General features: G+C 41.1%; 1 protein-coding gene across 2 annotated transcripts in view; it reads left to right on the top strand.

Annotated features, from left to right (window-relative positions):
* The first annotated feature begins 2,648 nt into the window (after positions 1 to 2,648).
* Positions 2,649 to 27,039, top strand: part of MSH2 (mutS homolog 2) — a 1,108,457-nt gene continuing 1,084,066 nt past the window's right edge. The window contains exon 1 of one of the 2 annotated variants that reach the window (XM_044060178.1): positions 2,649 to 2,985. In XM_044060178.1, the coding sequence (XP_043916113.1) occupies positions 2,778 to 2,985 (208 nt within the window). In that variant the 5' untranslated portion in view covers positions 2,649 to 2,777. The remainder of the gene's footprint in view (positions 2,986 to 27,039) is intronic. The other variant, XM_044060185.1, reaches the window with a different exon arrangement.

The raw sequence follows: 27,039 nt of genomic DNA, 5'->3' as shown, positions 1-27,039 counted from the left end.
TGCAAAACCTGTTCTATTAATAAGTGGACATACTGCACTCAGCACATGTGCAGCATTACCATGACACTTGCTTACTTACCAAAAAAAAAAAAAAACACAGAAGACAGAGACCCAGCCTACTAGTGCAGGAAAGATGCAACTTAACTGTCTCAAATTGTGCATTAACAAGGTTACCAGTCTCATCTAATACTTAGTGCAATATTCACCATGACTGTAACTTATAGGCCATCTAGGGCAGTAGCAACGCAGTAAAATCTCTCTTCTTTCAGTGCAATACATAGTATTGCGCATTAGTAAATTAACCGTAGTGCAATACTCTATGATTCATAGTGCTGTACTCTAATGTTCACAGTGAAATACTCAAATGTCTCTTTCTGTGTAAGGATCAATGCAATGTCTTAACCAAGTACCTGTGCAATACTAAAGTCTCATGCAAGTAAGCGGTCACTTCCAAAACTGTTAAAATGTATTTCTAATTATGTGCAATATTACTCTGTCTACCTGCATGTCCGTGATGTAATAGCTAGGTGTTATATGTGTGTGTGTATGTATATATATATATATATATATATATATATATATATATATATATATATATGTCTGTGAAAATAGTCTGTATGTTGTCTGCAGATTGAGCCCAGAGACATGGAATTTCATTCAGTTTTTGCACTTGTGTGATTTCTGAATGACAAAGTTTACTTTGACTTTTTGACTTTAATGTGACGAGCATGATGATGTGAAGTACTGCTTTTGTAAGTTCATGGGGAGCCACAGTTTGTGAGCTGAATATAACAGAATTTGCAGAGTGGGAAGCCATCCAGTCATCTCAGAAAAAGAGAATGACTGCAGAATAGTACAAACATTAGTTACATGTGATCTTTAATTCAAAACTGGATATAACTGTTAGACTCACTTTTGTGACTTTTTTGTAGCACAATAGCCTTTCCCTTGCCCTATTCCCCACAACTTCACTTCTTACAACACCAACCACCCAAACCCTACGACAAAAGAAACATTTTGAGATCAACACAAAGACAAGTTACCTTGAGCAAATTTAGAAGACAATTATGTACATATTCAAACATGTCTAGGTCAACATCACTGTCCTTTGCAGCTCTCTACATTAATTTTAACAGGTTGGGAAAAATATCTGTCAAAATGTGCAGCAAATATTTAACATACCTCTCAACTGTACCTCATTATGTGGAACTTGCCTCATTCTGAGTCTTGAAATGTTCATATTCTTTAACGGTCCATATTGAGGGGGTTGTCACACATTAATAGCTAATAAATTTGTCAACTAATAGCCATGGCAAATAAGCCTGAATTATATTAATTCATCAATCAACACAACTTCTGAGTATAAGTAACACATTTTGACCATTCTGTGTACTTTCTAGTTGGAGTTGTTCTTATAACTCCATTAACTAAATTTAATTTCACAGACCACAGTTTCTCTGTTCTTGGCCTAAACAGGGGCAATCACGGCCACCTGAGCTTACTGAAATCAGAAATTATAAGCAATTCAGATCTCAGGTCAAACAAAATGCCTAATGGAATAATATGAGTTGTACGTCAGAACACACCCGACACGTCACCTTACTCCCATGGTTAAACTATTACATTCATCCTAGAAAACGTTGGCTGCTTAATCTCCTTATCTCTCCAAAACTCATACCCACTGCTTCCCTATTTTTCCTAGCTATTCTCTACTATATCTCTTGTATCCAGCTCTCCTGTTAGCTCTTACCATTCTACAATTTCTATTCACTTCAGTGTTAAAATTTCCCTATATACTTGTTTATATTATGTCCGCTCTTTTGGCTGGATCATACAACTCGCCTGAAACACGTGTATTATGCAATATGTACTCTTACTCCTACTTATTTTAAAACCTTCTGTTAAAATATGTGTATATTTCTCACATCGGTATAATTTAGTTACATCGTTAATCTTCATTTTCTGTTGCTACTATGTATGTAACTCAGGCTGGGCCTGCACAGGGTAATACTCAGATATGAGTAGTGCACTACTACCCCGGTAAACAAAATTAAATAAATAAAATATATCAAAGGCTATTAACAGATGTTCCACACTTTACCCATTTGCTCCACATTATGAGAGCCACCCATATTAGAAGCTGAAAGGTTGGGCACTATGACTTAAAATGTAGAAAGTCGCATGTCCCTGATTTTCTTACTCAAATTTTAGCTCCATTCCTCTTAATCCTTCTTCTACAGTGGTGCTATTTGGACAGATGGTGGTGAATTACACTTAATACATAATTCGAATAATTAAGTATTTTACGCTTGTTTTATTAGTTCACAAAATGTATATTAATTCACATTATATTAACATCTCAACATTACTAATATATATTTTTAAAAGTGTTCCTGATTAATTCTGGATTCATTCCTGATTCGGTTGAGATTTGTCCCTATTAAATTGAAAACTATGGTACTAACAAACACCTAAAATCAATAAGGGAACTAATTTACTAAGTTGCTTTCTGTTTAGAACATTTTTAGTTCGATGCAACAGTCACTTTCAACACTAAGTACACTTTATTTATAACCTACCAAGTATTTGCAATGAGCACATAAACTTTTGTAAGAGGACCCATTCCCATGTAGTAAAAGTTCCCCAAAATACCGTACACACTAAGGAACTTCCATTTCTATAACCGTGGTGATGGCAGCGCTAGTACGTAGGATACGTGCTCTTTAGCCTTTGACTAGAGGCCTGCCCCTTAACTTTCTGTGGCGGGAGATTCCAGCATGGCTGTTCAACCTAAAGAGAAGCTGACTATAGACAGCGCTTCCGAGCCTGGCTTTCTTTCTTTTTATTTCTCTATGCCAGAGAAGCCAGACACAACTGTGCGTGTGTTCGACAGGAGCGATTATTATACTGTACACGGAAAAGATGCTTTATTTGCTGCAAAGGAGGTGTTCAAAACTAACGGTGTCATTAAATATCTGGGCTCAGGTAAATAAAATTACCAGCAGGCATTATATGTTGGAAATTAGCTCCCCACATTCATGTATATTTGTGCAGTCGTACCATGTGAACAATTTTCGAGTAGTCTCTGGTCATTTGCGAACAGGATGTTATTGCAAGTTGAAAAAAAGCACTTTAGGCTTAACTGCATCTGGCATTATTACACTAGTGACTGTTGTGTTTTTGCAGCTACAATCCTCTTTTGTACTGCTTTCGTTTATACGTGAAGGTTCTCAGCATGAGGAAATGTCAAGAGACTGTTGTGTATATATGTAACTGTAGAGATCGTAATAACGTGAAACGCACACCTCGCGGTTTTTTATTTTATACACTTGTTTTCAGTACAGTAGTTGTGCAGTCTAATGGCGTTTTATAATAAGGTAGTATTTACGTTTTTGACTGACCTGCTCTATATGTTATGATGCAGAATTGTTACTAGATATCTTAAGTACACTCGGGTATTTTTGTGTTGCACCTGCCTTTTCTCCCCTTCCTATATTAATTTGCACACGCATCCCTACATGCTTGTACTTTCATTGTTTCTGCGTAGTACTCCTCTATCACCATGCTCTAAAAGGCATCTGTGTTTTACTTGACCGTTTAATGGATGGATTACTTGATCATTGGCTACTGGTATTAAATAGGCGTGTCGTCTTGTTACCCAACTCCTAATTGGGTTAAGCAGTGGGGTATGACTCCTCCTTCTGGCAGGTCAACCGTCAAACTAAATGTGTAGTTTAGTCGTGGTGCACTAGTTTCTTTCTCTGTTGGAATTGCAGCTCTCTCAACTGCCCTTGATTTTAATTCTGATCTCCTTAATGCATCCTAAGAATGGCAAATTACATTTAACAAACAATAATGACCATAGTTAGCGATATAGACTTCTTTTACTTCAGAAAATGTATGTTCATTTTCAATACATTCTGTTATTGTCAGTGTCTCAGGTTAACAGTATTAATATTTTTCAAAGGTGTCTCTGACTGGTTGAGAGCTTGGCTGGGAGACCTGGAACACGGCAAATATCCCCTTGCAGAGAGAACATTGTTTACTACATAAAAATATTGGTTGAACGATAGGCGGTATTGAAGTATATTAACCCACCAGTTAGTTCTAGGATATCCTAGTTTTAGGAAATCCAGGTTGTCATGCAAAATACTGAACATTTTCACAGCATTTGCTTTTAATGCATAACAGAAAATAGATGCACCGACATCCTTCCACCTTTTTCTCGGCATAGGCTAAATCTAACTTTTTGACGCATGAAAAAGTAAACTTAAACAGAGCGATTTTCAAACTTAACTTGTGTTACTCCTATTCTACCTAGGTAAAATGACTTGGCAGCTTTCAATCAAAAGGGGGGCGGTGTACTGACGTCGCTGTCACAGGCGGGGTTTGGGCGTGGCTTGCTATTGCGCATCAGGTAGTTTAATACACTTCAATATCGCCGAACGAAAACAGTCTAAAAACCTGTTTTCTCTCTCATGGATACACAGTAACTGCAAAGCCTATTTTGGTCTAACAAAGGATATTAATTACATCTGGGCTGTATTCCACTGTTTTTTGTTAACATCAACACACCATTTCTTAATTTATTTTGTTTGTTTCCTCACTCAAACGATTTTGGAATGAGATCTGTGACCTACCCCCAACGTCCAGATGAGAAAACCAGGGACAAAGGACCTTAAAATCAGGGGCAGCCAGGGATATGTAATTAAATTAACATAAGATGTTCAGAGGTAGGTACTAGGCTATTGGCCCTAGGGCCTATACAAGCCTAGCCAAAAAGGTACCCTGGCTTTCACCACCCAAGAAAATTATTTTCCTGTGCCCCTGTCAAGCAGAACCACAGAAGTGATCCCCTGGGTGAATTTCCAATTACCCATCCAATCATCAAGATTTTTCTTGAAGAGTGTTAATGAGGAGCTCTGTTTGACATAGGTAGTCTGTTCCAGAGTATGGAAGTCTCTGGGACAAGAATCTATTCCTCCAGCATGTTCTGCTTATTGTGGTGACAAGGTTTAGGTCCCTAGAGAGTGTAGCTCGGAGGGAATGGGATTTCTTTAAGTGGAGCATGTCTAACAGCTCTGGGTTTGACATAGCTTTGTATGTTAGGCAGAGATCGCCTCTGAGTAGGTGATATGCGACTGAGTAAAGCTGGAGGTTTTGAGACAGTCTGCGTAAGGCATCTGTTTGAGGCCAGTAATCCTCTTTGTGAGGTATTGTTGTGGCCTTTCCAGTTGTTGTAGATGTGTATGTGAGGTAAAGGGGCATTGTACTCTATAATGGGTCTAATGAGTGATGAGTGGAGGGGAACAATGACCTATTTTTTTCTGGATGAGAAACCTTTTGTGATGAGGTGTGCCACATAGAAGGACTTCCTGACCACTGTGGTGATGTGATTATCAAAGGAGAGACTGCTGTTCACCTGTGTCCCAAGGTCTGTCATCACACTTTTGGTGTTAAGTAGACTACCGCCTGTGTGGTAGTTCATGGGTACAGAGTTTTTACCAAAGGGGATGACAATGCACTTTTTGGCATTGAGCTTGAGACCATGTCTTTGACACCAGGCATCTCTCTCAGTGAGGCCCTTTTGTAGGGTGTCCACATCGTTAGGAGTTTCAATTGTGGCTCCTAGTTTGCAGTCATCTGAGAATTTAGTTAACCAAAGACCTTCTGTGTTAGCCTGTACTTCAGAGAAGTAGATACCGAACAGGAGAGGACCCAGGACTAAACCCTGTGGTACTCCACTTGTCACTGGTCTGAAGTCTGATTTGGAGTCTGCTACTTTCACGGTGTGGGTTCCGTTAGTAAGCCAGTTGGCAACCCATCTTGTGAGATAGGGATTTATACCCAGTTTAATGAGTTTGTCTATAATTCCAGAGTGGGGGATGGTGTTGAATGCCTTGGCGAGATCTAGATAGACTGTGTGAACCACCTTACCCTCATCTATGGCTTTGGTGACTATTTCAAAGAAGTTTATCAGGTTTAGGAGACATGATCTATCCGGTTTAGGAGACATGATCTGCCTTTTACAAACCCAAACTGTGTGGGGTCCAGAGTTTGGAGATCTCCAATGTCTTTGTTTATGAGTTCCATGATGATACGTTCCATGGCTTTGCAGACGAGGCTCGTCAGGCTAATGGGGCAGTAGTTCTCGGGGTCTGTTGTGGTCCCCCCTTTGTGGAGTGGGATAACTGTCGCGGTGCACCATTCAATGGGCACAAAGCCTGAGGTGAGGCTATGATTGAACATGGTACTTAGGTGGTGTGCCAGTTCATTCTGTAGTTCATGTAGAAGGCCTGGGATGTTGTCAGGTCCCATGGATGATGTGTTCTTGGCTTTGGAGAGTGAGGTTTTTACCTGTGCAGCCCGTGATTACAGGAACTTTGCATTCTTCCGGTATAAAGATGGGCCCTTTAGGGGGCGAGAGGGGGGTGAAGTTAGCACTGAACCTATCTGCCAGGATGTTGGCAATATCAGTTGGTTCTGTATATTTAGTGTCATTGTGCTGTAATTCAGAGCAGATCTGAGTGTTGCCATTGAGATTTTTGACATAGCTATAGAATGCTTTGTGGTTGTCTTTAGAATCAGTGGCAATTTTGTTTTCATAACTAGCTTTGGAGGATTTTATGAGGGATCTCGGCTTCTTACTGAGGCTAACCAGCGAGTTCCTCCAATCGTGGGATTTTACTCTTTTTTTGCGACAGTTTCTTTCTTCTGTTGTAGAGTTTGTTTATTGATTGGCTTCCTTTTTTTGGAGGATAGCGTCTTGGTTCTGTTAGAGATAGCACGATCCATGTACTTGTGTAAGTGCTTATAAAGTGCATTTGTGTAGGATTCAGCAGTCGTACCTCTATTGTCCATCTGCATGGGTGTCGTGAAGTTTGCCACTTCTGTCTTAAGAAGCTTGAAGTTGGCTTTGGAGAAATTTTTTACGGTTGTTGTCCTAGTGGGGGGGTGGGAGCGGGATGTGGAGATGTCTAGGGTGATTTGCTTGTGGTCGGATCTGACCAACGAGGAGCTGACCTCTGGTGTGCAACACTGGTCACCCATGTTGGTGATGACCAGGTCTAGGATATTGCTGCCCCTGGCGGGGGTGTGGATAAGTTGATCCAAGGTGTTGAAATTGATGATTTCCATAAAACGTTGAGCAAAAGAGTTGGTACACGAGTAGTTTTCCCAGTTAATGGTAGGGTAGTTGAAATCACCCATTATTAGTGTTGGGTTGTACCTTAATATTTTCCAGTGTATCAAAAGAGGAGTGGGAATTCTGGGGCATGGTGGGGGGGTCTGTAGAAAGCTACAATCTGGATTGCGATTTTGCCCAGAGTTAGTTGAACTTGGATAATCGCGGATTCATTATGCTGAGCAACTAGCTTGGAGGTGTGGATATCCTTAATGAATATGGACATGCCTCCACCTTTAGTGTTTTGGTCTGGGTTTGGTAGCTGAAAGGTGTGGTATGAATTATAGCCTGGTAATGCAGGGGTGCTGTCTGGAGCTTTGAATCGGGTCTCTGTCACTGCACAGATGTCAGTGTTCTCCATTTTAAGGAGTGCCTCGAGTGAGTGCATTTTGAGGTTTAGACTTCTAGCATTGAGTAGCATTACCCTCAGATTTTGCTTGCTTGTACCTGTTATGGTGGTGAATTTGTCATTTGAATATTGCCTAAAAAAAGGCACTATAGGGGTGGCAAGAGCCTTTGTCAGTGTCTGGAATCCCAAGGGCGACAGGTGCAGGCCATCTCTGGCAAAGCAGCATGGTCTGTCTGTCTGTCATGTCATCCCAGGCAGACAGATACTGGATTCCCTTAGAATGACACACCAGAAGCTTAGCCAATTGTTAAAGTAAATCATTTTGTCCTTGTACTGTGGTGTCATTCTGGATGATGGCAGGATGCTACTCGGGGCTAGGGTCATACCGACCTGGGCTACAAGATCGGAGAGCTCCTCCATGTCTCTTTTCATGTAGTCCAGGGAGGTACGTCTCAGGTCATTCACACCAACATGGACAATGACAGAGTCATATTTGTACTTGTGGAGTGACCTGAGTGCGTGCGTTATGTGGTGGATCCTGGCAGCTGACAGTAAATTTTTCCTTGTTTAGCCTAGTGAGTGGAACATCAGTGTGCCTGAGTATAGTCAGCTATGACTAGAGTGTTGGGTACGTTATGCCTTATGGGCTGTAGTTGAGTGGCACACTGAGTATGTGGGCTATGTGTCATTTGGGTTGTGTTGGGGGGTGGAGGTTGCTTGCATGTCTGCTTTGGAGGTTCTCTGTTGTTTGGGCAGATTTGTACTGAGAGTCTACGCGAATGTAGGTGTGTGTTTTGTGCTTCTGTGTGTGTGTTTTGGTGGTGTAGGTTTTGAGGGACTATATAATGAGTAGTGTGGTGCGGTGCAAGTGTTAACCTTCTCCTCTTGACTGTCTAGGCCAGTCTTTGGTGAAGAGAGCTGTGCTTCCAGTTTGGCTATATAAGTGCATCTCTCACAGGTCGTAGTGTTGGGTGGTAGGAGGAGAAGGTTGTCTGTGTACATGAGCCAATTGCTGCATTGTCCCAAGATGCCCAGATTCATCAGGTAGACCGGAGAAAACATCGGGAGCTGACCTTTAGACATGCCTGAATAGGTGCTTATTTATTAAGTACTAAAAACTGTTTTCCTCTAGACAAGTGAGGAAAGTTGAGTGCTGTAGTAATTTGTAACTTATTTAGTGCTTGCAATGAGTTCTGAACAAGTGCTGAGATCAAAGAAACAGATGAGTGCTAAAACTAAAAAGCTGGCTAATTGCAAGGGAAATTTTGAAGAACAGACTTTATGGCGCCAGGAATAGTTTAACTCCAGTTAAGTGTGTGTGTGTGTGTGGGGGCTTAGGAGCTCACAAACACTCCTGGACACAGCAAATCCATATCTGACCTGCCACAGGAAAGGGGGGAAGCAAGCTTACAATTTTTTTTCCAGTAAAGTGGAAATGGAGAAAGCTGGAACAGAAGTTAATACAAGGTTAAGAATCTGAGTGGGTTGGCCTTCACAAATGTTCTCTATTAGATTGAGTGAACTAATGACACTAGACTGGGAGGAGTGTCACAGATCAAATATACAGTATGGGCAGGCAACTGCAAAGCCACCAAGTATAAGAACACACAACACTAGGGAGGGTGGATGGGGAAAATTACAGTTCCTAGCTGTAGCCACTAAATGAAAGTTTTAAACAGATCAAGGAGCAGACTCCAGAATGCTTTGAACTGTAAACAGACAAAAATGCACAGAAAAGCTCGGATAGAGCACTCACAAACAAAAAAATACAACTCTCGGTATGAAAAATCAGTTTACAGTTAAGTAATGTTAAAACAGTATAAAACAGTACATAAATGCAGTGAAACAATAAAAAAAGCTTTATAACAGTGCATAAATGTAGTAGATCAACTGTATAGCACAATTATAAACATTTCAGAAGTGTAGTTCAGTGAAATAAGTGTAAGAAATAACTTGTCCTGCTGTATATTTAAATAAGCACATCAGTGATCATGCCTATCCACATTCAGTTAAGCAAATACAGGACATCCATTTTAGAACTTTCTTTATATTAAAGAGGTGTATACATACACAAACACATCCTGAAAATATAGGATTATTTGTGTTTAGGATTATTTGTGTTTTCAGACAACTTTTATAAAATTCAAGTAATACATTCTCAACCCTCAGGTGGCTGCGGTGATGCAGTGGTTAGTGTATTCGTGTCACAGCAAAAGGTTCTCTGGTTCGATTCTCAGATGGGTTGCCTTCTGTGTGGAGTCTGCATGTCCTCCCTGCGGTCACGTGGGTTTCCCCCGGGTGCTCCGGTTTCCTCCCACATTCCAAAGACACATGCAGTAGTTGGATTGGAGACACTAAATTGGCTGTGTGTGTGTGTGTGTGTGTGTGTGTGTGTGTGTGTGTGTGAGAAAGTGAGTGGTACGAATAAACCACCACAGCAGGGCTAGCCACCCACTGGTGTAAACCTTAGCTCAAGATAATTGTCACTGTTGAAAATGACACCCCGACCCCATGTGCAAAATGAGAAAAGAGGTTGAGGGTGGATGGACATGTTCAGTCCTCACACCCATGAGTTCCAGTTTTATAAACACAGGTACTTGAAAAAAAATGTAGGTGGTCAACCAGCACCCTAGGCTAGTACTATAAACCAGCGCTCCAGTCCCACGGCTCTTCAAGTAAAAAAAAAAACAAAACTTTACTGCAATAAGCCAATTGCAATTACATAATTACATGTGTCCCCCCAACTTTTCCATTAAAACAGCATGGAAAAAAAAATAGAGGTTTCTTTTACTGGTGTAACAGCCAGGTGGCCAGATGCATGACACGCCTTTCCTCCTGCCTAGCCATTCAGGTCCCGTTTCTGTGCCCTGCTCCCAATTCTCCTTCAACTTTTCCTCCTCTTTTAAACTGTAGCAGACTGTCACTACAGTTTATACCCTGACTGCATGGAGTACTACTGCGCTCAGGTTTTAATTTAAAACAAAACAAAAAAATCTGTTTAAACTGTATCAGTAGCAAGCATTTTGCTACAGTTTAAAAAGAAATTTTTTTTTGTTTCAAATTAAAACTTGAACACTGTAGAGCTCTGTGCAGTCATGGTATAAACTGTAGCAGCTGTTTGCTAGAAATGTAGCAAACAGTCGCTACAGTTTTTACCCTGCTTGCATGGAACACTACAGCGCTCAAGTTTTAGTTTAAAAAAAACGTTAGCAAACAGCTTGTTACAGTTTAGACCACACACAGAGCGCTACATTGCTCAGATTTGACCACAAATATAGAGAGCGATCAGAATTGGCTGATCATGCCCCTGACACTTTTTGCACCCTGGGCGTTTGGATCTCTTTCCTCACCCTAGCTACACTGCTGTGCATAAATATTTGCAAAACACAGATACATACTTAATACACATTAAGGTAATTTACATTCAGTCTGTGGGCTACAGTTCCACACGTGTCATTTTCTTACAGTAATGTGTCTGAAACAGTTATACAGCTTTGTCTTGGCAGGCAGAGGCAGTTTCTGCAACTAATGCTGTGGAATGTTTTTTATTACAAGTGTCTGTTGCCTTTTGTGTTGCTTCCAGCATGTCCTTTGGATCTTTCATGGAGTAGCAGTCATTGTCCTCATTCATTTGTATTGTTAATAAAGAGTTTAATGTCTCGGACCGAGTGACTTGAGCTCAGTTTTTACTTTTGGGATCCATGCTAAATGCTCGTTCTGCTTCAATGTTTGAGTGCATCAAACCGAGTACAAGTATGCATTACATTTTGAAATAATGGGAGGTCTTGTATTGCAGGGCTACCAAGCACCATGGTCCAATACTTTAGGGAATTAGATATGCCTGATCCATGTTGACCACTCATTCATCTGTTACATTAAAAATTTGTCAAATCAGTCTGCAGCATTCCACTCGTGAAATACAAAAAACGAGAAAAATGCCAGTTTCTGCAATAGTAGTGGAAGAAAGCTGCAGTTACATAGCTTGATCTAATAACCTGGCCACGTTCTGCATCAGAGGATCTGTAGCAGGAAATGTTTATTATTTTGAGTAGGGCTGCAAAGTAAAGCTACTTGGCTCTCTTGAAAAGTTTCTGCTCTACTATTTTACTCCGATGTCTTCCAAATTTTTCAGTATCAAGACCAGTATGAGTTTCACTCTTGCAGGATGTTGTTGTTTTTTTTTTATTCAAGAAACATCTTTACCTATGTCATATGTGATAATAATCATACATTTATATATATCAAAACAAACCATATTGATTTATAATTTTCGTTGCAAGTCGTATACATCACAAGCCATATTGACATAATTGCAGTTGCAAACATTATACATCACTTCTAATCTCTCCAGTCATTGTCAGTCAGACATTACATAGCTCATTCAAATTGCCCCTTCTTTTAAACCTTGTTCATCCTCTGCATATATTTTTCTCACAGTTCCCATATTTCCTATGTAATTTGCTTCTATCCTTTTTCTAAAAATCCTAATTCCAGCTGTTTTATCTGTAGTATTCACCATCTCTAGTAAAGTTGGTTTAGACTTTAATTTAATTTCCATTTTCTAGTAATTGCTTTTTTGACAGCCACCATAATTAGACTCAGCAAGGCTTTACTATTCTAGGCCATTCCGATTCTTTATCATAGCTGAGAAAATCATTTCCTTAGTTACACTGATTTGCTTGCCCAGTATCTCTGACAGAGCAGTCTGCATGGAATCTTTGAAGTCTGCCAACTCATTACACTCCCAGAAACTATGTTCCCAATTACCTCTTTCTTCCCCATCACACCTCAAAAGATCCTAAATCTTGTTGCATATTTGGGAGGCATACATGTACCCCCCCCATTTTTTTCTTAGTGAATTTTTTCTTCCCAATCCTTTCTAACCTCCTCTGATTTTTCGTTATCATTCAATGTTTTGTATGCTCTACTAATTTATTCACTTTTTAACAGCAGCTTCTGTTCTATATTTTACTAAAAACTCTACCAGTGCTAGTCTTTCACTTAGGATTCCCCTATTTCTTTCTCTTTGTCTATACTCTGATATCAGTCCTTGATAGGGAAGACTATCTTTATCCTGCAGTCCAAATAAATTCCTGGCCTCTTCCCATTCTATTACCTTTCCCTCTCTAATTATTTGCCCCCAATATTTTGGTTCTTTTACTAGTTTTCTCCAGTAAATTCCAACCCCTTCTTGCCTATTGTCTGTATGCCTAATTCCAGTTGTCCCTATCTGCAGAAACTCCTTTCTCCATTCCTGTGTTGGGTTGGTTCTTAGAATACTTTCTGCTACTTTAACAATATAATATTCTGCACGATTGTTTTCCTTAAGGATCTGCATCCAAAATCACAGTCTCTCCTTGTTTCTTGAGCTCCTCCCGTTTCATCATCATCATCCCTTTCCAGTTTGAACTATAGGTTTCTGCTTGTGGTATGCATAGGAGCCTTAACTGTGTAGCACTGAAATACCCCTTCAAATCTGGTAAACCCAAACCGTCGTGTTCATTTGGAAGAATCTGCTTACCGCACTTGACCCTTGGTGTCTTTGAATCCTTTGGTCTTTATTAATTGCTGTCCACAACTACTTTTGTGGTTTATTAAAAAATAAATATATAAAATAAAAATATGCCTGACCTGTGTATACAACTGAAGGGACTAAAACATTTTAACTGCTTGTCTCTTGCTATCCATATAACAGAGCTTCCATTTCCTCAGTTTTTGTATTATATTTTTAGTCTCTTCCCACATATCCTTAGCTGCTACACCAGAATCCTTTGTAATCCATACTACTAAAGCACTTCACTTATGTCCCCATAAATATGGATATTGCTGAACCAATTCGTGTGTGGGTTCATAATTTACAACTATTGCGTTTGTTTGAGCTTCATTGTTTTTGTATCCTGAAAAGATTTGAAACTGCCTGAAAATGTTCTACAACACTGAAATGTCCTTTTCTGGCTTCATTAGGTATAAAATAATATAATCTACAGATAGAGCCAGCTTTTCTTGACTACCATACTAATTATATTATTGGATTTATGAGTCTCTTATTTTCTTTGCAAGTGGTTCTAAATATAGTGCAAATAACAAAAGGGAAAGAGGGCACCCCTGCCTGGTTCCTCTGCTCAAACAGAAATTGTCAGAAAGGAACTTGCCTACTTTAATTTTCGTCTCTGATCCCTCCTATATACTTCTAATCTGTCTTGCAATATGTTGTCTCACATTTCAAGAATTCAATCAAAAGTAGTTAAGTGGTCCAGAAATTGCCTAGCAATTGGTGGTTTGAGTACCCTGCTAGTTTATGCCTGTAGTACGTTTTGGATATCATTATGCAGGATGAGCAGTTTACTTTCCCTGCCTTGTATTTGCATATTGAATTTCTGCAGTTGTTCAGCAGCATACTGCAGGAACAGGAATGCCAGCTTTGTGTCATGGCTTTGCAATCTTTCATCTGTTGGATCCAATCCAACAGACCGCAGTGCATGGGACATGAGGTAAGATTTCAGGGCAGGCCACAAGGCAAGCATTCTTTTGATGACTTGTCAAATTTGGCTATCAAGTGGGGGTATATGTGATAATTTTGAGAGGTTCAATATCCATGAGCAGTGCAGAATTTTTAAGCTTCCCCTAATGTTGTGCTCTGCTGAAAAAGTGACAGTAAATATTGGATATAAAGTCCTCCACGGGTACAGCCATAGTCTTTACACTAGATTTAATGACGTCTGTGATGTGGCATAAGTAGCCCATGTTGAAAAATGGGGGTTAAGCTCTTTTAGTCTGGATAGCACATAATTCTGTTTACCAGTCATGGATGCAGTGTCCTCTGAAGAATAAGCCGCCATTTTGCCTAGGATTGTCAAACTTGCTCAGTCTGTCCATTACACATTCATAAATGGCTTGGGCAGTTCACTAACACAGGCAGGCATGTTGAGGAATCTAACAACATTTATACTAATGCCATGGTAAAAAAAAAAGGCAATTTGTCATTCTCCACATTTTTACTCTGGTTGAGGACAGACAGTATGGCATTTTCTGACACACCTGTGAAACATCCTGCTGATACTTTGGTCTTATTACATGCTTTACAATGTGAGTAGCCTTTGTTGATGTGCGGGTCAATTTTTTGCACCACCTCTGGATCCATGCAATACCTTTTCATGTGCTTCAAGAAATGTTATAAATGGCAAGTTGTGTTCAGCAGATAGTCTCATAAAGGCTACTTCAGCTTGCAGTACTTTAATGTCGGTCACTCAGCAAACCAATTCTAATGTCACCTTCTTCCCATTCAGATATTTGGTGCTGAACTTGTTCTTTTTGTTGTCCATGTGTCACTGCAGATCACCCCCCCCCCCCATGCTCAACATTAGCAGTAGTACCAAGTGCCTTGCAAAATACAGATATCCTGGACTAAGCCTGCTTTTCATTAACTAGTCAAAGGTTTCCATCCAGCTTGGAATGTAGTCATTCGCTGCTTCTTCACAGAGGCAGTCACCTCAGAGAAAAGCGGGTTTAATTAGAAAGCTTAAAGGTAATTCACAAGTGTACAGTGAAGCTACTTTTACCTACAGTAAAATGAAGTTTGTATAATGGCAAACGGTGCTCAAAAATCTTACCCTTCTAAGTTGTTTCACCTCTTCCACTGTGGCCTGTACCATGCTGTTTTCTGATTTAGCCATTACTCTGCTTCTGAAGGAAATTAATTGTTCAGATAGAGGTTTTCAGCTTGGATTAATATTTTAAATGTGTGTAACTCATTAAGACTCAATGCACACCGCTGTACATAGGATAGGTATAAAATGTAAGTGAGGATTATTGCAAATTCTCAACACAGCCAAGAAACAGCTCAGTATTGAAGATGATTCATAACACATTCAGGAAAAAGCTCAGTACTGGAAATGTTAATAAGGTATGCAGGAAGTTCATACAAGGAGCATGTTGTAAAACTGACATCATGGATATTTTTATCACACAGTTGCAGATTAATCATTGCTTAGTCAACCAGAAGGTAACCAGGTTTATTTTGCATTAATCTCATTCAGAAACATATCCCTGTGGTACTGAATTCTTGTATAAATATCCCATCTTTTCTTACTGTCAATATGGATTCTCAAAATTTGCAGTACTATTTGAGTTCTATTAACCTTTACAAACTCTGTACTCTCAGCCAGCCTGGGTCATCTCACTTGAGTCTCTTGGATGACCGTTAAGAAGTTTGACTCTTGTCAGTGACAGAGTACTTTAAAAGTCTCTGCTTCTCAAATTTTGGTGACTGGATTGATGGTTTTGCAGTTATTTCAAAAGCTGCTTTCAGATAAAAAAAAAAAAAAATGATCCGCTCCTTTACAATGTTAAACAATATTGATATAATAGCAGTTATAGCAAAACGATTTACATATGTTGGGATACATGCATAAAGTTAAAGTTGCATTAAAAAGAAGCTAAGTAACAATTTTACATTGATATAGTTCAATAGGTCAACAATGAACATTTTTTGTTTGTATAAAAGTGTGAAAATGCATATTATACCATGATCCCCCCAAAACGTGCACGCTGATTGGCTAGCGTGCCCATTGTAAATCGAGTTATACTAATGGAAAAAGGTCCGGTCGCCCGGACTTTTTTCCATTAGTATAACTCGATTTTAAACACTGTCTCGGTATGTTAAATGGGTTTAACAAAGCGACACAGCTTTAAAATAAGCAACGGAGATGTCCGTTGCTTATTTTAAAGCTGTCTCGCTATGTTAAACCTATTTAACATAGCGACAGTTTAACAACGGAGAAAGCAAGATCTCCGTTGCTTTTTTAAGCTATGTTAAATGAGTTTAACATAGCGAGACAGTTTTAAAATAAGCAACGGAGATGTCCGTTGCTTATTTTAAAACTGTCTCGCTATGTTAAACTCATTTAACATAGCGAACACTAAAAAGCAACGGAGATCTTGCTTTCTCGTTTTGCCAACTCTGATGTACTGCGCAGGCGCCAAGTACATCAGAACTGCCGGATGCCAGACATCCGCGGAAGGGCAGTAAACAGGCATTATACTATGCCATTATTTAAGAAAAGTAATAGTTTCTTTTCTTAAATAATGTCATATAATAGCAATAACCACTTCTGGGTGGTAATGCTAATTTACCCACGGTTGGCTTTGTTTGGTCCTCGGGCCTCGGGACCAAACCACGCCAACCGTGGGTAAATTTAGCATTACCCACACCCAGGCGTGGGCTATTGCTATAGTAGACACATTGGAGAGAGAGATGTAATGAGGTACTAAGTATGGTCCATTTGAGAGTACATTCTTTCTTTGTAAACAACCTTCTTATATTTCTAGGACCCAGTACATACTTGTGTATGCTGATAAAATAGTCCTATTCGATTCACATGTGGTGTACAAGCCATTTCTTAACGCACTTCAGTGTACCCTCATCCAACTTCAGAAGATCCTCTTTTGCAAGCAGTTAATACATAAATCCTTTAAATGTGTGTTCTGCTGCCTAGCTAAAAAAAAACTTAGTCACACCCCATTTTTAATCTTATAGTGACAGAATTCACTTAATCTTCATGTATCTTTTTACTATACATGACCCTTTTCTTAAGATCACCAAGACAGTCAATGTATTTTATAGTAGCTCCAAGTTTCTTGCTCAGTAAGCGCATTCAACAGTAAGTAAAGGTATATTACTGCCCTAGAATACAATGTCTCTGTCCTGGCTTACTCTTTAGCCAACACCTGAAGATCACGTAAATTAGATTGTCATATTTGCAGATTCAGTTTACATTCACCACCTTATCACAACCATTTAGTGGCCACAGCTTTCTTCAGTTTTGTGTTGCATCCACTACCTAAAGTATTTGCCTTTGTGCTGTTTATGGTGCCAAATTTTCTACCTCTGAACATGCATTTTCTATAGTTAGTACAAAGCTCTGGGACAATCTTGTACCAGCCAATTACTCCTGGCTTTTCTTACAGAAATCCAGCTCTGTCCATCTGTCTAACAAAGCCAGATGTTCCCGTTCCAGCACGTTTATGTAATGTAGCTTATGATCCTGTTCACTCTGTCTGAAATGTATCTTCTGTTATCCAGTCGCTTACAAACACCTCTAATATCTTGCATGTAAATACTGTATTTGCACCTGTTTGTCTCTTCCCCTCCTCCAGCATTGCTTATGACATGATTAGAAGATTGCTTCCCTGTACCATATATGACTTTAAACTGTAATCTGATGTCTCTGTTGTGTAGTTTGTGTGATGTCGTCTTCAACATTGTTAACCCTGCTGTTTGTATATTATCTTTCTGCTTGTGTTGATTTTTGTCTGGTTATTAGTTTATATGAATGCTACTTTTATGATAGTTGTATGCTTGCTTGTCGTGATAACGTATGTTAAGAAGTACTTCACAAGTATTCAATTTTTCATCTGTGTGTCTGTATTTACTGCTGTGTTAACCTGGGGTGTGGCTAAAATAGGTCAGATGTGTGATCAGTGTTGAACCGCAATCGGCAAACTGCATTGAAGAAACAAAACTGGAAGCTTGGGACTACCACAACACTGATTATCTTCCTGATATGTTGCAGGTTCAAATGGATATTTAATAAACGTTAACAGTAAAAGGAACCAAGGCTGAAAAAATATTATTTTATTAGATTACATTTGTCTTCTGTCTGTCCATGGGCAGATGTGGGCAATCTCTGAAATAGTTTTGCCACTAGTGGGGAAACCCATATTGTGTTATTAGTTGTATTGAAAATACACAGGATTTCTCTATGTGTAGTCTCAAGTTTTCATTTTTGGCTACTTATCAAGTGTTTTGTTAGGAATCATTTAGCCACTAAGTTATTAAAGTTCCAGCATATCCTGCATATGTTTGAAGTTATTGATGCTTAATCATTTTGTCTTGCCTTTGGCCTCTGTTCATGGTTAAAAAGAGACCCTGGAGCAGTCTTTTTCTAACTGTGTTGACAAATGGATAACTATTCTCTTGCTGTGGAGTACATTTTGTGATTTATGCTGGCATGGAAGGGATGTATGGGTGCCAGAAACTTAGAGCTTTCTTGCCATTTACTCCGATGCCTGGTCTTAAAAGACTATTCAGTATTGGTGGTTAGTTTATGTCTAGGGTTTATGGGCATATATGTAAATTGTTGGGGACCTTTCTTTCACTGAAAAATGTAATGATTCTTATGTTTGTTAGGAAGAGGAAATGTGTGTGACAGGTGGCAGACAGAGTCTGTACAAGGATTCTTACATGGCCTGCATTTTCTGCTTGGTGAAATTTATGATGATTGGTCTTGTGACAGTTGTTTACACCAAAAACTATTCCTAGCAGGCATAAATAGTCTTATGCTCTTCTGGCAACTAAACATTTAACATTTTAGCTTGGATGTCCATGGCTACTGCTTTGTCTTCGTCAGATGTTCCCTCTTCAGTCAGAAAAGAAAAATTGCTAAAGAGGGCTTCGAAGGGAGACTGTCATCCACCTTTTTATCCTAATCTGGGACTGATGTACTTGCAGTGGTAGTTTTGGAGCCCGTGGAATGTCAGTCTGATTCTCCCAGCCCCTCTGATTTGCTTCGTGGGATGCTGCTAAGGGTCAGGAGTCCAGCACGCCCATTCAGACTAGATCTCTGGCATTTGTAGAGAAGGGAGTAACCCTGCTTCATTCTGACTCGAGGAGAGGGTGGTATTCTTCAGGTTTTGGTAAGAGAAGAGGTAGCTGGCTCACTAATAAATGTCCTAATGTCTGACGTCTGTAAGACTAATCAGCCTGAGACAGCCAAGAAAAAGTCTTAAAAAAAGTAAGCACCCCCCATGCCTTCCAGTTTGACAGGTTCTCAAGAGGATTGGTACAAATGGCCTTTCCAGTCCATCATCTCTTGATATCCCTCTTTCTGTGAAGGGGTGTTTTCTGATTCAGAGGCGGAAGGTCTAGATTATGCTTCACAACTCCTTTCCCCTTTTTCTTACAAGTCTAAATAGCAGAAGAGTTTATTTTCCAACTTACCTGTTGAAGTGATTTTGTTTTCTGATAAGTTTTGATAATGAAAGAATTCTTTACATGGGAAGGTAGGGAGATTTCAGAGGCACAGAAAAGATACTCTGACCTCCTGAATCTGGATTTTTTCTCAAGACCCCTGGCAATCCCTCCTGTTTTTGGAGCCTTGGGGGAATTTATATATGTGTGTGCATGCTCAGATTTCTACTCAGAGACGCATAATAGTATATAAAGTGCCTGCTTCCCATAAATATCCTTTCAGGAATCGTTTAGCTGACTCTGCTGTGAATTCCATGGACAAGGACATTACCAATAAACCCTTGGCCTCTTCCAGTCATGGTCCTAAGTGGAACAGCAGGACATTTGATAGGAGTGGAAAGAAAGTCTGTGCTTCATCGACACCTGCTTGTAGGGCAATGAGCTGTCATACCCTTGTAGCCAAGTACTTTGTTTTGGGTATGCAGCAAATTATTTCTAACCCGATTACTTCTGACTCGAGCTTCCTTGACAAATCTTGATGATCTTTGTGTTTCACTGCTGCAGTCCTCACACTTGGGTTATCTGCCTGCAGGTAGCCCTCAGTCTGCCCAAATACCAGAGTCTTGGGATTTCTGCGTCTGATGCTGTCGCCTCATCCATGACGTCTGATCATAAGGGGTATAAAACATGCAGATGACACCATTATATCAGCTTTTCTTGCCATGCGGGAGCCCAAAGCAGTTCGCAAGTGCCGGTCGGCAGCTACCTGAAATTTTAATTTTTCGAGTTTCAAACCTGAAGTCTTCTAAAGCTAAGTACCCCATTGGGGATCCTTTTTTTTCTTGCTCTAACTGATGTCAGAAAAAGTTAACAATTCTCTTGCCTGTGGAAAGCAAATACCTTGCAGAGATTTTCATTCTTACTGCGTCACCTGTTTAGGCCCAGACCACGACGTCCCTCGCTTTTGGTTTTGTGCCTTGTTCAACACCCAAACTATTTGTCGTTGGGCTATTTTTGTCTCTAAATTCTTTCGCTCTCGTTCTCCGTATTCCAAAATGGCTTCAGTAAGCCACCCAACTACCGATCTTCCAAAAAAACGCAAAGATAAAGACAGAGACAGACCGCATAAGTCCAAAACTGCTGATGATGCTTCCATTAAGCTAGTCGCCATTCCCCCGGTACTCAGTGAGGTGCTTTCACAGCCCCTGTTACCCACTTTTACAGATTTGCAGGCCTCTACTGAGACCCATTCGGAGTCCGGTATGCAGCGAGATGCTTCTTCGACTATGGAACCTGTGGATGTCTCTACCTTGGATGGGTTTGGAGCTGCTGTGCAGGCACTGGCTTCTGAGGGTGTATTCAGACTTTCCGATGTTCATATTAAAACGACTAATTCGTTAATGACTAAATCCACCAAATTTCTCAGGCCCAGAGTTCACACTACGCCTAGGAAACCGATGACCAAAGCACATTCTCAAGCTCTCATGCCACAGAAACAAATACTTAGAATGTCTGAAGACCTTATTACTTTAATTAGGGGAAGCCAGCCTTCCCCCTCTAAAATACCTAGAACTGATTTTCCTTCTGATTCTTCAGACCATGAGTCTGATGACTCTGACCCCTGTGATTACCAAGACATTATCTACCTATGAGGACTCTGATGCAGAGGATTCGATTCCCTCAGCCCCCCCCTCTCCCCGAGGACCTTTCTTTCGGTGAAACCTTGCATACCCTAAGAGAGCATTTCCGCTGGGAATGCCAGGACTACCCACAGTCCAAAAAGAGACTCTGGGAATTTTTAGACTTGCCTCAGCATAGGCCTCTAGCTATTCCCCCTGCCCTGGATATTGTAGATGATGTCTTCATAGAATCCAGCCTTACCCTTGATACTTTACCACCTGCTCCTAGAAAGCCTGGCAAGATACTACAGAGTACCTGACTTCTCACAAATTTCTCTTTAAAAATCCCACTGTGGATCCAGAGACCATTTCCTAGGGACCTGTGGATCCAGAGACCATTTCCTAGGGACCTAAAGGCATTAAGGCTTCTACAGCCAAAAACCCTACCCCTTCGGACAGGGATTCTAGGGCTCTAGACAGATTGGGTAAGAAGGCATATACCTCTGCAACTCTTGCCATCAGGGCTTTAAATTGCTAGTTTCACATGTTGAAGTACCAGCAGCATATTATTGATCTAGTTAAATAACAAATGTTGTTGAATCCTGATTGTGCAGAAAATAAGGACTGACAAGACTTAATGCATTCTGCAAACCAAGTTGGTAAACATACTCTGCAGTATGATTTTGATGCCTTAAAAGCATCTTGCAGGGCTGCTGTCACTGGGTCTGTTCTGAGAAGGCATGCTTGGCTGAAGGAACAAATCTTGCCAGACCATGTCAAGGCAAAATTACTTGATGCTCCATTAAACCAAAACCAAGAATGTTTGTTTGGCTCTAAAGCAGAAGTTCTTAAAAAGATGGAGGAAAAAGGTAAATCCATGCAAACTGTTAAAGATTTCTTACAGGTACAGCTACCTAGATTCAGTAAGCATTGGCCTTCAAAAAAATGGTCCTTTCCAGTCCCTTCTAGACCTTCTCAGCCCAAACCCAGGGGCAACAGACCACAAAGACTACAGTCTCAGGGTATGGACAGATTTAAACAATGGAGTGCTCCCTCCTCAAAAACTGGAAGTGGTAAGCCACCCCCCATGGAAAAAGTTCACAATGACTTGTCCTTTAATCCTTCCCAGCCATGCCAAAGTACTTGCACCCCAAGGAGGAAAACTTGCCCTGCATGCAAAAAACTGGGAGTATATTACCCAGGACCGATGGGTCTTAGAATCTGTATCCCTGGAATAGAATGTTTATTTCCACTGTCTGCCAACCCCAAGCGGATTGCCAGACCTTCCTCCAAACCAGTAGACAGAGGCCCAAAAAGCAAGTACTTTCTCTTCTCAGTATCGGGGCTATTCATCCTGTGCCAACAGAGCAAAGGGGACAGGGTTTCTACTCCAGGCTGTTCCTGGTGCCCAGGAAAAAGAACTCTTGGCACCCTATTCTGGATCTGTCAACCCTAAACACCTTCCTGGTGTTACCAAAATTCAAAATGCTTACACTCCAGCAGCTCCTTCCTATGCTATCCAAGGACTCCTGGCTAGTCACCCTAGATTTAAAAGAAGCTAATCTGCACATCCCCATAAGAAAATCTTGCAGGAAATATCTATGTTTCAGGGCAGGGCTCTATGCACTATCAGTTTTCTGCACTTTTGGCTTATCTACTGCACCCCGGGTATTCACAAAGTGCCTGGCTCCAGCCATTGCTTACTGCAGGCAGAGAAAATTCAAATTTAACCATACTTGGACGATTGCCTGATTTCAGGCGGACAGTCAGGAATTTTTACTTCAACACTTGACGTTTGCAAAGAGACTCCTAACTACTTTGGGGTACACCATCAACGAAAATAAATCGCATCTGGTGCCCAGCCAAAAGATTGTATTCCTGGGAGCAAGCGTAAACACAGCTTCCCAGATGGCATTCCTCACTCCAGAAACACAGGTTTATTTGACAACTTACTGGCCACACAAACCTAGGTATCTGCAAGAAAAATACTGCAAGCCCTAGGGTTTATGGCCTTGTGTATTCTGAGTCCACATGCAAGACTGCATATGAGGAAACTTCAGTGGTACTTAAAGTCTCTGGTGTCAACATTCGCAGGACCTGGAAACCGTGATTCCTATCATTCCTTGCCTAAGGACAGAGTTCTTTGGTGGGCAGAGGCTTGCAACCACAGCAAGGGGCTCCCTTTCTCACACACCCCCGCTGTCCAAACTCTGACAACAGACGCATCAGACTATGCATGGGAGGCTCACATGGCAGGCAAATGCATTCAAGGCAAATGGAGCTCATGACAAATTCACCTGCATATCAATCAAAGAAATGTTAGCTGTACAGAATACACTGACAGCCTTCATATACCTTATCCTGCCAGGACAACTCCTGATAGACGGACAACACCACAGTTATGTGGTACATAAGTAGGGGAGATGTCACTACTACCCACTCTGCAGGTTAGCCTTGGGTCTGTGGAACACAGCCTTAAGCAACCAAGTGTACCTGCAAGCTCCATTCCTGCCAGGCAAACAATTCTTCACTGGCAGGCGACTTAAGCAGAAATCTAATGGACCCACACGAGTGGAAACTGGAACCAAACTCATTCAAGCTTCTAATACACAGGTGGGGGATACCAGAGGTGGACCTCTTTTTTTGCATCCCCCCAAAACCATCAACTAAACAATGTTTGCACCAGAGTTCCCCACAGCCAAGCTTGGAAAGTGGATGCCCTATCCTTCACATGGAAAAACATCTCAATCTATGCCTTTCACCCTCTGCCCCCCCCCCCCGCCCCTCCTTCAAAAAGTACTCCTCAAGATCAAACAGGACAGGCCAAGGACAATCCTTATTTGACCAGACTGGCCATGCCAGCACTGATACCCACTCCTACACAGTCTGACAGCAGTGCCACCCTGGCAACTACATCAGACCCCCTCTCTGCTGTCCCAGCAGGAGGGACAGATTTTGCATCCTCCCCTGCAAACCCTGAACATGGCAGCCTGGCTTATTCCCTGAATATATCACCAGCAACCCTCAGCAAGCAGGTGCTGGATATTATCCTTGAGGCCAGGAGGCCCAGTACTAGGAAATCCCATTCAGAAAAGTGGAATAGATATTGTTCTTGGAGCCAGTCTCAAGGGAAGGACACAGCTGTGTCCTCCTTGCCTCAAATCCTAGATTACCTAGCAGAGCTGCTCCACAAAGGTCTATCATTCTCATCAATTACGATTCATGCCACTGTCATCTCAGCTCATTACAATACTGAGCCACACCTCTTCTCTCACCCTCTGATCAAACAGTTCCTGAGAGGAGCTAACAATTTAATACCCCCAAGGAGAGCTACCACTCCTGCCTGGGACCTTAACTTTCTACTGGAGAAGCTCACACTCCCCCCCCCCCCCTTTTGCATCTGTTGCTACATTAGAGTTAAAATTCCTTTCTTGGAAAACAGCCTTACTGCTAGCTATCACTTCAGCAAGAAGAAGAGTGTCTGAGTTACAGGCCCTTATGGCTGTGGAACCCTTCATTATCTTCCATGCGGACATGGTTTCCCCTCAGGACTAACCCATCTTTTATGCCCAAGGTGGTATCCAGTGTGGCTTTAAACCAATCCATCCATTTGCCAGCCTTTTCTCCTAATCCTCAGAATAAAGGGGAAAGGCTCCTGCACTCATTGGATGTGCACAGACAGCTCAGGTTCTACCTTGACAGGACTAAACCTTTCAGAAATTCTGACCAGCTACTAGTCAGCTTTGCCACAGGGGCAGAGGGCAAGGCCATTTTGAAACAAACAATTTCTAAATGGATAGCACTCTGCATCCATTTCTGCTACAAACACCATGGAAAACCTACCCCACAGGGGATCAGGCCTCATTCCACTAGAGCTACCCCAACCTCTACAGCTTTTCTCAGGGGAGTCCCTACCAGGGACATCCTGGAGCTCTGTACACACCTTCACCAAGCATTACCACTTTCCTATCTTTTCTAAATCCAGAGCTGGATTTGCCACAGCAGTCTTACAAGGCCTGCTAACCAGCCCTACTACTTCTTGACTGCCTCCACCCTTCCTCACCTTTGAGAATCAACCCAAGTGTGATAACTGCAACAGTGAAACACGAAGAACATAGTACAGTTGTGTACACTTACCATAAATGTAGATGTTCGAGTGTGTTCACTGTTGCAGTCCTGGTTACCCTCCCTCCAGCCCCCTGTCTTACTGTGCTTTCTGCCTAGCTTCTTTTTTGGCCATATCTTATGGAAATGGTATTTACTTTTTACTGCAGGTGTTCCACACCATTTTATTGCTTCCTATTTTGGGGGCTCCTGACATCTGGGGCAAGAAAAACTGATGTAATGCCGGCGGCTGCATGTTTTATACCCCTGACAACCTGACGTCATGGATGAGGCGACAGCATCCGACGCAGAAATCCCAAGACTCTGGTATTCGGGCCGACTGAGGGCTACCTGCAGGCAGATAACCCAAGTGTGATGTCTGCAACAGTGAATAGACTCCAACATCTACATTTATGGTAAGTGTACACAACTGTACTTTTCTTCTGCATTACAGGTCTCAAAGCATTCAATTAAGTGAACCTGTGATGCAGCTAATGTGGTGTCTGTCAGCTGCTGCAGCATATATAATGCTTAAGCGTACATGGGTCAGGTTCCAGAGTTTCCCAGAGAACATCAGATCCTAAATATTAAATGCTCTACTAGAAAAGTTGCTCCTTAGCAGATGTCCTTAATAGATTAGGAGAACAAGGTAAGCTAGTGCAGGATTTAAAAAAAATGGCTATTTTATTTCAGCAATCCCTAAGTATAAGAGAAACTATCCGTCAAGTGTTGGACATTTCTGTAGGAAGCCTTTCGAACAACAAGAGACAGGTGAACAATAGTGTAAAAAGTAAGTGGCAAGGAGATTCCAAGAAGGTGATTGATCCCCAAAAATAGTATACGACCATCTAGTGGGGAGAGGAAGGAGTTCTCACAGCTTTTCTTTCAAAGTAGCTGGCAATCTAGCTCATTCCCTGCCTTTCTGGAAGTAACAGATTCTTGGCTGTTAAGACCAATGCAAGAGGGCTGCAAATGGCAGGCATCCATCCCTCCAAAAACTGGAATCCCTCTGTTCTTTTTCTTTTCTTAAGAAAAGATGTCTGCTTCCTTGGATCCTATCATTCATGCTCTCTCAAGGTGCTGGAATTATTTCCTCCATCTCAGCTGGGCAAGGTCTTTTACATGAAGCGTTTTCTTGTACTCAAGATAGAATGCACATGGACACCAGTGCTGAACCTTTTTCAGTTGTGAATTTTCTAATAATTCCAAAGTTTCCTTTTTCCTCCTCTTCCACCCCATTCTATTTTTAATAACTGTAGACCTCAATGATGCATACCACCATATTCCATTTAAAATAGAATACAGATATTATTTAAGGTTTTTTTTTTTTTTTTTTTTTGTCTGTGTATTTTTCCTTATCTGCATGGTTGCCTCATCATAGCAGATCCCATCCAGTGTACTGTGGCATCCCTCTTCTTTTCAATAAACCTGTTTCAGAAACTAGGTTTCAGTCTCAGTACTGAGAAATCCTCGCTACTTCCTTCTCACAGACTAACATTTTTGGGATGCCTCCTGGACACCTCTTTCGTGATGGATTATATTTTCCAGAGAGAGCTTTCTTTTTACCATCTACAGTTCTTGGACCTGGCTCAGCATTCCATATGCACAGCAAGGGTGTTTTTTAATGATTCTAGGTTACACGGCATCAACTATTCTCAGGTTTCCTTTAGCCAGACTTCACATGTGGAAAGAGTCAGTGGAGTCTCAAATCCATTTGGACCCAACATATTCTGCATCCTTTATCCTTTCCTGTTCCATTTTTGAACTTCATTAAAAAGGAGCTTCCCTGATGGGCTATTCAGGTTCAACTAAATCC

Source organism: Protopterus annectens, chromosome 1.part0, assembly GCF_019279795.1.
Source record: "Protopterus annectens isolate FY-2018-M chromosome 1.part0, PAN1.0, whole genome shotgun sequence".
NCBI classification, from domain to species: domain Eukaryota; kingdom Metazoa; phylum Chordata; order Ceratodontiformes; family Protopteridae; genus Protopterus; species Protopterus annectens.
This window is presented reverse-complemented; position numbering and strand designations above follow the sequence as displayed.